We start from the raw sequence: 10,122 nt of genomic DNA on the forward strand, positions 1-10,122 counted from the left end.
CTTATAACAGCTCATACCAGTGATGGAAAAGTAGGCACAATAGTGCCATTTTGGCACAATCATCCGGCACAGTCATAAAATACAGAAATTTAAAATAAAAGGCCACTATATGACAACAAATCACAAACCACATTATAGATTAAAAAAATACAAAAAGTGAAAATTAAAAGCACTAAAAATTAAAATAAGGGGCGTGAGAAATATTTACAAACCGCTGAAGTCTATTGTGAATACGCAGTACGAAAAGTAAGTTTTCGCAACAACAAGCTTAAAATTCAGAATTTTTAGAAAGATTCTAAGTTTACAGTTTTATAGTTCTTTAAATAAAAGTGCAAGTTTCTGCAATATCGCGATGATTTTTGATATTTTTTTCCGACGGTGTCATACATTTCCATCCATTAAAAAATTTTCGAACACACTTTTTATGGAAAAGAATGCATGAAATTGAATACTTGGAATCTCCTTAAAAATTCTGAATTCAAAGTTTGTTGTTGGGAAAGCCTGCTGAATTTTTGTGCAAAGTTTGAACGAAGTCTGATGAGGAGATGTGGTGATCTCCGAAATAGTGCTATAACTTCTACCGCTTAGACTTGTCGCTTTTTCAATTTTTCCTAATAAACAATCGTGGTACAAAGCTCAATAAAAATATTAAAAAAGAAATGACGATTTTTGTACATATATTGTGCTTATTAAACTATGAATTAGACTTTTATATAAAATCATTCGAAAAATAATCAATGAACAGTATAGGCGAACTGGTTAAAATGTCTCACTGCTATTATTTCGCATATAGGTACATATGTACATATACATACATATGTGTGTAAAAATGTCATAATACCTATATTTCGGTGTATTCCCCATACGTAATTGGAATTCTGTGTAATTTTACTATGAATTTATGTATATGTCTAAGGAATCCTTCATAAAAGTGATTTACTGTAATAATTTAACTAATTAATAGTTATTATATTACTTCAGTGTATTTAAAAAATATTATTTCTAAAAATATATTGTTCCTAAAACGCCGTAAAAAATTTAATTTTGTGGCACTTTCATCTTGTTTTCGGCACTGTTTTTGAAGATCCCTAATGATAATTGTCAGGGGGAAGTTTGGGGCACCCTCTGTGGTATCATATCATTCAAAATTACTTCAGATAGAAGAAGGGATGGTGCGGCAAGTTAGAGCTCATCATAAATCCTGCCAAAACCGCCATCATTTTCTCTACTAGGAAAAGAGCCCTTCCGGACATGAGGGGCATAACCTTGGAGGGGGTCGTGGTCAGCATCGCCACCGAAGTGAAGTATCTGGGACTAATCCTAGACACCAAACTTCTGTGGACGCGATCACTTCCAAGGCTACGAAAGCTTTAATGGTGTGTAAGCGTCTGGCGGGAAAATCCTGGTGTTGTACGCCTAGGATCCTAAGATCATGATAGTACAGCCATTGATTACCTATGGGGCGGTAGCTTGTGTTTCAAGAACTACTCTAGCCACGGTGAGACAATCACTCACCAAGCTACAACGACTGGCATGTGTATGCATAACAGGAGCGGTGCGCACATGTCCGACGACGGCGCTGGAAGTAGTCCTTGAACTCGAGCCTCTTCATATAACCATAGAGCAGGCAGCCAAAAGAAAAAAAGAATAGTCTTTGAGAAGAGATTCAAAATAGAGCTTTGCAGTAAAGCAACCTGGAGTGTCTCCGCTTTCGGATTTCTGTTCCTATGGGGAAATATCCGAGCATCTTTCAAGCAGAAGTGTACGCCATCTACCTATGTGTGGATACAATCATGAGTAGAGGGTATAGAAACGAGAGAATCATAATCCTAAGTGATAGCCATGCAGCACCTAGGACCCTCAAATCGTCTGAGCTCAAATTGTCGCTGGTCCTGGAGTGCATTGAGAAATTTAACTCCCTGGGTAGACACAATAACACCAAGTTAGCGTAAGTACCTCGTCACAAGGCAGTAGAGGGTAACGAGGTGACTGACTATCCTCATCGAGCCTTTCCTAGGAGTTGGTCCAACACTCTAAAAGAGGAGCTTAGGATAGAGAGGATCACTATACGGGATCTAAACTCGCAAAGTTCGTCAGAAATGCGTCAGGCAAAGAGTTTACTGGGAGGTCATAACAGAAGGCGATTCCAAAGATTAAACAGACCTCCCAAAAGGGCAGCTTAGAATAGTAACAGGTATCCTCACAGGATACTGCAGGCTGAGAGGCCATTTATACAAGCTGGGCATATGGTCGAGCGACCGTTGTCGGTTTTGCGACTCTACCAGCGAAACAACTCTACACATCCTCACCGAATGTGATGCAGTCTGCAGAAGACGTGAGAGAAGTTAGGCACAATGTGGCCACAGCTTAGGCAATTCACACCCTATACCCTAAGGTACTGCTGAATTTTCTCAGAGATTTAGGTCTAGAGGAGGTATTGTGAAGAGTGGAGGGCACAATAGACCACTAGGTTGCGGTGCAAACCTCATTTTATTATCTATCTATCTATTGTTTTCATAAGTATGTATTTATCGATGTGCTATTCGATTACGATTACCTATCAATCAGGCCGATTCCCGTTGGCGTTGGCGTTTCTATGTCGTTGTCCTTTTTATCGTCGCTTCGTTCCCAAATTGGTATTGTTAAAATTGTAATGAAACAGCGAATAGAATTTACCGACAATCGGTTCAATTCAGTTCTTAACAATGAAATAACGAATGCTTCTATGTCATTACTAGGGGTCGGAATCTCATGCAAATGCATGTTGTTTTTGGGCATATTCAAATAGAAATGGTTAAGTTATCTTTATGAATAATGAAATTTCCGTTAAAATGGCATTCAATCATTAGTGCATATTCATGCATTTTGCATGCATAAATGCATGGTTTTGCATATTTCTCAAAAAAATACCTGTTTTTGCATATTTATTGCTCATATTTCAGTATATTTTACAACAAATGCATACGGTTTTCGCATATTTTTGCTTTTTTTGATTTACAACCATTTAAATTTAGTGCGAAATCTAGAATTAACTATAATTTTTACCCAAATATTCATCTGAATATCTTCTTTAAAGCACTCACTTGTACCTATGTTAGATTTCAACTAGTGGAGGACTGAAGGATAGAGGCTTTATCTCTGATCAATACCAAATTACGCTAATATGGGTCTCGGGACATAGGGACATTTACGGGAACGCGACAGCGGCTCCGCCCTGAACGTGTCCCACGCAAAAATTACCGAAATTTATTACTTCAAGGCCAAGCAGAGGTGGAATCGGCAGTTCTGGGTGTCCTACGACACATTTTAAACCAAAGCTTTTAGGAATGAGCTATGAAGATGCCTGCAAATTAACTGCAGCGTACACAGGCAACTGGCACGTTGAGTGCATGCCGGACGGATAGGACCGTCCTTCAATAGGTTAGGAGACAGTCGAACACTTGCTGGGCGAGTGTCAATCCCTCGCAAGGATGAGGCTAAAAACACTCGGCAAACCATTCCTGTAGAATATTTCAGAGTGTAGATGCCTCTCTCTGTATGACGTACTGAAATTTATTAAAACCGCCAAATGTCTGTAGGTTACACGAGTTGCGGAATCAGAATGGCAAATTTGCTAATTGCTTGTCACCAGGGTGACAATCCACTTAAACCAACCAACCATTCATTTGAACCACTATTAAACTATCAATGTTTCTATTTGCACAAGATTGTAACAGTCTGCTTGATTATAAACTGATTTTACACATACCTAAATATGTATTGTATTTTCAAGTTAATTGTTTTCGTTATTTTCTTGTTAAAATACGTGTTATTTCCCACCATGCAAAACATGAGTAATAGGCAACAATCGTCAATGGCAACAAATTGGCGACTCACCGATTTATTGCCGTAGTGAGAAATCGGCAACATCATTTCTTTTATGTCGTCTTAGGAATATGTTTTCAAAAATGCCCAAACTGATGAACTGCGCGTCATCAGAATTTTTCAAAAACATCTAATTACTGCCCAAGATAGGGTTAAAAAAAATGGGAAGCCTCCTAGCGACGAAAATAATTAATTTCGTTTTCAAATTATAAGTTTGTGTTCAAAAACAAATGAAATATTCAAAAAGAATAAAATTGTGGCGAGAAAGTGTTATTCAAATATCGCCTGTAGCAATAATAAAACGACTCATTCGGGTAATAAGAAAACGACTCGCCCAGGCAAGTTGCCTTCGGCGGACGTTTTACAGCGACTGGTAATAAGAAATCGATACGATGGCGATATTGTCGGCAATAAATTTGTTGTTATTGTCTGGTGGGTAATTTTTGTGCCGACAATAAAATATTAGTAAAATATTATATATATAATTGGATATTTTACTTTTTTATAGCGCATATTTTTGAACTTTGAGGGCATATTACATGCGCATATTTTCGATTTTTTAGTGCATGAGATTCCGAGCCCTAGTCATTACTATCTTCACTTCAAAATGAAAAATTCCGAAACATTTCTGATAAATATTCGTATTTTTTAAGAGTTAAGAAATACGCAACATAACCGGGAGAGGGAATTTGTTTTTTACCCAGCACTCTTCAGCGACTCAGAACATTTTAATTTTTTTTTAGTTGAAGATATCGCTTTGAGAAAAGTAAACCTTATCCTTCCTTATCAACCAAGGAAAAATCACCAGATGATAAAAAAGCGATAATCTGTTTAGTGCGCTCTTGTCTGGAAAATTTATTTATAAGTAGGACTGAGTGGACTAATCATCTTTAAAAGTCATATGAAGACGTCATATTGGTGAAAATTTTTGCGTGAAAATTTGTGGGTAGAGAGGTTCATAGATGTGAAAGGGATTTTACTTTTTTTTGAAAAATTCTGATTTTTAAAGTTTTTTATAAGCAAATATATTTTTAAGCAATCTTTTTTCAGAACACATTTTCTCTTAAAGTATTTGACGAAGGTTTATGAAATATTTTTTGGAAGCGTAGTGACATTAGAGCTTTAAAAAAATATTTTTATAATTTAGAAACAAATGTATATTTTGATTATTTTTCGGTTTTTGTCTTTATTTAGTACATTACACTAGAAGGCAAGTGCCTATTTTACCTTTTTTTGTATGTAGGCTGTTAGGTCCTAAAAATCCGTTCCCTGGTAATAATGTTGCGTGTGAACTCCAAAAAAATTGAATTAATGCAATTTTTTTAACACATACCTCCGATGCAAAACTCAACCTAAAAATTTCTTAAAAATGCCACAAATGCTATAATTATTATATAAGGTTATGTTAAAAGTCGCAAATATGAGCCAATTGTTAGTTGCTTCTGTACGCGCTTTCTAGTGAACACGTTGCGCGCATATACGGTGCGCGTGCATGGTTCACGATGCGTGGGCGCTGTGACAAATGTTGCTGTAAGTCAAAACCAGAAAAGATGTAACAAAATTTTTGTTTACAAATATTTTCTCCAATAAATACAGTTTTTGAAAATATAAACGAAATGGAAAAGAGTCATTGAGAACATATTTTTAATGCAACTTGAATATTTATGTTTAAATTCCAAAAAATTTTTTAAATTATAAAAATACTTTTTTTTTAAAGCTCCAATGTCATTACAAAAAAAAAAATTTATAAACTTTCGTCAAATACTTTAAGAGAAAATGAGTTTTGAAAAAAAGATTGCTTAAAAATATATTTGCTTATAAAAACTTTAAAAATTAAAATTTTTCAAAAAAATTCTCAGAATCCCTTTCACATCTATAAACCTCTCTACCTACAAATTTTCACGCAAGAATTCGAGCTTGACTGAAATCCGAGGTCCAGTTGAAAAATTTTCACCCATATATTATTGAAAAAGCCGAAAAAGAAACAAATCGCAGAAGTGGTTAAGAGTATCGTATGTGATCGTTTTTTAATATCGTGATTATTTTATTATGTCAAGACGTCACACCAGTTAAGTTGCAACCGCGCATTGAGTGTTGCCACGAAGTTTGGAATCTGTGCAACCAGCCCAGGAATGGATTTAAGAACCGAAGACGGAACTTGGTTTCAACACTATGAACCTGATGGAAGCAGGGGCCTATGTACTGGAGAAAAGATGTCCCCTAAGAAATTTTAGCGGTGTCGCGATTGGCGGGAAAAATGTTATTTGAAATTTTTAGGCTTTGTAAAGGGTTTTATTTGTCGATTATAAAGAAGGAGGAGGGAAAATAGACCCGCACATATTAATTTTGTATTCTATATTTTCTTTTCAATTCACTACTTCATAAAATGATAATTCTCCGTCCCGCGTTTTAAATTAAGTGAAATAAATAAATTTAGAATCAAAAAATGTTTTTTTATCTGCTACTAAATGAGTTTTATGTATAGATTTAACAATTCTCTTTCCTTACATACCTCATTGTCCAGCACACTAGCCACCACCTCCACTAATAACGTTCCCAAATTTTGTGCATTTACGCCGGTCACTGCTACTGGCTCCAATTGCATTTGTGGTTCACATAGTCCTTTCAACACTCCCGATTGTGCATACTGCACCATTTTCTTGATAAGTCCAAGGCTGGCTCGACGTACGCTGCCTAGCATTGTACCCTGGAAGGTACGGCAGAATACAGGCAAAAATAATTTCAAATAAATTGGTGCCATTTCCGGATCGCCACGCGGTTCCAGTGTGCCATTATCATCGGCTCCATCTTTGTTTGCGGCCAAATTGCCAGCAGCCATCCATTCACCAGGTGACTGCAGTATGGCTGCCACCTCACGATGACCATCATCAGCACGCTCACGTGCCTTATCCAGTGGGGTTTTGCCATCTTCGTCGCGCAAATCTGGATATGCGCCATACTTGAGTAGTACTTTAGCTATGCTGGGGCGACCAAAGCATGCAGCATAATGCAGCGATGAACTGCGCTGTCCCTTATTCACGTCAGCACCCTTTTCGCACAAATATTCAACCATTTCGAGTGTGCCAAAAGCAGATGCCCAGTTTAGTAAAGTCTGACCAACATCATCCATGCAATTGACATCTATGCCACCTGATTCGATAGCCTCTTGTAAGGCTTCCGTGTCCTTCGACCGAATGCAATCAATTAATTGGCGGTGTGTACGCTCAGCGCTTGAATCATTGCGACGCACACGCGATGCTAGTTGACCTTGTGCACCACCAGCTGCACCGACACGATTCAATGCCTGTCGCCCCTCAAACAACAACAGCAATAGTAAATCGGCCAGACGCATGCAATCTAGAACGCAGCGCTCATCACCTTTCAAAGCACGTTCAATTGCATCGGGCAATTGAGATCGCAATATATCGTGAGTGATTGCTGGCGATCCGCGGCATAGAGTCGACAGTAAAGATATAGTTGTGGAAATTGACTGTGAAGAGCGTGATGGATCGCTAGTTTGGGCTGGTTTGCTTGGTGTGGTAATCGTTGTGGAAACGGCATTTAAATTATCATTATTAGTACCGCTGCCACTACCAGGAGCCGATGTGGAAGCACCAGAAGTTCCTCCCGGGCTGACAGCTGTCGAAGTTGATGTATTGCTAACAGGCCCTGCAGCATTTCCCAAACGTTTTAACAATTCTTCGGCAAGTCCATACTCGGCCAATGGTGCAGGATCGACCCACTTGCGTGTGTAACGATCAGCCACTGAGGCGAAACATTTCAATGCACCATCTGCTACCATCGGATCCTCGTGTTGCAGTAGCGTGCTGAGACTCTCTACACAATTCTGAATGCACGGTGCATTCGGTTCGACTTTGGTGCAGAGGCGTGACACAACCGCCATAGCGGAGTGCAAGGTATCCTTATGTACTTGTGAGCCACAATCACGGATGAAAGAGAGCACACAGTTAAGGCCGCCACCATCGAATACAGCACCTGCCTCACGGGTACAAATTAACTCCAACACCTTAATGCACTGCTCGGCTAAATCGCGTGAAGTACGAGATGACAAATCGGCGACAACTAAACGATTGCAGATTGCTTTAATGGCACCATCGATAGCCACAATGCGGCGTGTACATTCAGCCGATACATCCAGATAGTAAGTTATAGCACGTGCTGTGACTTCAAGTACGTTTTCTGGTGCTAGATCATCCAGAAAGATTTTACAAAGCGCTGGTAAAAATGTGCGTGGTGGACAACTACCGAAGAAGATGTGAATTCAATTGGGTAAACCATTAGAGACATAAAAAACAGATGAAAGGCCATAAAGTAGAGGGAAATGAAAGGAGAAATTCCAATTATAGCGCTTACTTACCTTTCGAAACAACGATCGACGTTATCGGACATGAGGAGAAGCATGCAAAGTTGCTCGAGGGCGATCAGTTGCATGTCACGCTCATCGCCCTGGCCCATGGAAAGCCATTCTAAGAGAGTTTCTGGATCAACGTCTCCCATCTGCAAGTGTACAGAGAAACAATTTAAATTTTGTATTGAAATTTTGAAATATTGAAGTAAGAAAATTTATGTATTTATATAAACAACTGCTTTTGCTATAATGAATCATTATTGAATCATGTAATGCCGAATTTCCACTAGGCATTGAAATGACAAAAAATTTACACCATTTAAAAAAATGCCATGTGGGAATGAACTTAATGACAATTTTTTTTAATGTAATGACACGATTATTTTGTAATGCCTGACTTTGTCATTTGTCATTTTTGCCATTTAATGCCCAGTGGAAATCCAGTATAAGTTTTGTACATATCTAGATATATGAAAATTATATGAATACAAATAATATCAAAATTATGAATACATAGCAGAGTCGGCATTCGTGAAGGACCAATATCGAGTATTCCTATCCTGTGGGACCCTCTGTTTAATTTCTCTGACTTTTTAGGTTGTTTGATCTCTATTTATACACCGATTTCGAAATTATCCACGGTATTTGAAATTTTCGAAGGTATTTTTTTTTCTGGGTTTAAATGAATGGAAAGGACTAGCTTTTCCCCACAAGGCCAGGTTGTTCCTTCGAATTACAAGCACAAATCTTGTTAGTTTCTACACGACACGTATGAAGACGTTGAAAGTAACTACACGAGTCTGTAGTTTGCCTCCAAAAATGCAAGGTTGAGATTCTTCGTTGACTTCTATAGTATCTGGCCTAATCCACTTTGACGATAATGAGCAGCGGGATGCTTGGTGTAAATCGTTCAGTCGGTAGATGACGTAGTTGCTTATGACATTTAAAGACATGATGATTGTGCGGTATGTGTGGCAATGCAAGTTCATTATCAAGCAGGCGATAAGAACGTTGGACGGATTGCAAAGGAGGGTGTTGTTAAAGAAAAACGTTCATTCTAAATTGGTTATCTTATTTGCTCTAACCAGCATGGATTTTTCAGAGGCAGATCAACTGTAACAAACTTTACTGTTTTTACTGAACACTGTTTCGTGACCTTTTGTGAAAGCCTTAAAGCGTAAACAGACGGCAGCGCTGATCCGGATCAACTCGGGAATTAACTGCAGTTGATCCGGATTAAGTCCGAGTTAATCCGGATCAACGCCGTATGTTTAAGCTTTTAGACAATTACCACGTTTATGCGACAGAATTTATGAATTCTTCACTTAATGACTTGAAAAATGGAAATTACGTATTTTGAAATAGGGTTGATTTCTTTGGCTTTATTTGAATTTTGGGCGAAATCAAATTGGTACCAGGCATTGGTCCATATATTTAAATTGGTTTTAATGTACTTGTATTAGGGGTGGGTATTCCCTTAAATTGTGTAAAACTCGTAATTTTACGGGGTTGTTACGGGAACGCCCCGTTTTGCAAATGTGTAAATAGGTGCGTAAAGTGACTGTTTGACATTTTTGTATTTCATAATAGCCCGTCACACAGTGCCGCCTAATAATGGGCTAAATGCAACTCCATTTCTGCATTAAGAATCTAAAAGCAACCCTGTGTTCTTAAAAATTTCCACGATTCGAACATGGTTTAATGAGTAAAAGTCGCAACACTGCTTTTCGCGTATACAGTTGCTAGCTGCGTTTCAGTGATCGCCGATTGAGAATTCATTTATTATTTTACATTATTTGAATAAAGAAAAGTTACGTAAAGTCAAAGTCAAAGTTTCAGTAGGGTTTTTGCACATTATCTTCTCCGTGTTTGACTGATCTTCTCCTCCG

The 10,122-nt window shown here is 38.1% G+C and overlaps 1 protein-coding gene across 3 annotated transcripts in view; it reads right to left on the reverse strand.

Moving 5' to 3' along the window:
* Positions 1–10,122, reverse strand: part of LOC118735453 (E3 ubiquitin-protein ligase Ufd4) — an 88,954-nt gene that overhangs the window by 39,394 nt on the left and 39,438 nt on the right. For all 3 annotated transcript variants that reach the window (XM_036465211.1, XM_036465210.1, XM_036465209.1), the window contains 2 exons: positions 8,243–8,382; positions 6,377–8,126 (listed from right to left, as the gene is read on the reverse strand). In XM_036465211.1, the coding sequence (XP_036321104.1) occupies positions 6,377–8,126; positions 8,243–8,382 (1,890 nt within the window). Of the gene's footprint in view, positions 1–6,376; positions 8,127–8,242; positions 8,383–10,122 lie in introns of those variants that run through there.

This window comes from Rhagoletis pomonella, unplaced genomic scaffold (genome assembly GCF_013731165.1).
Source record: "Rhagoletis pomonella isolate Grant_MI unplaced genomic scaffold, Rhpom_1.0 Rhpom_scaffold_00003, whole genome shotgun sequence".
Classification (NCBI taxonomy): Eukaryota; Metazoa; Arthropoda; class Insecta; order Diptera; family Tephritidae; genus Rhagoletis; species Rhagoletis pomonella.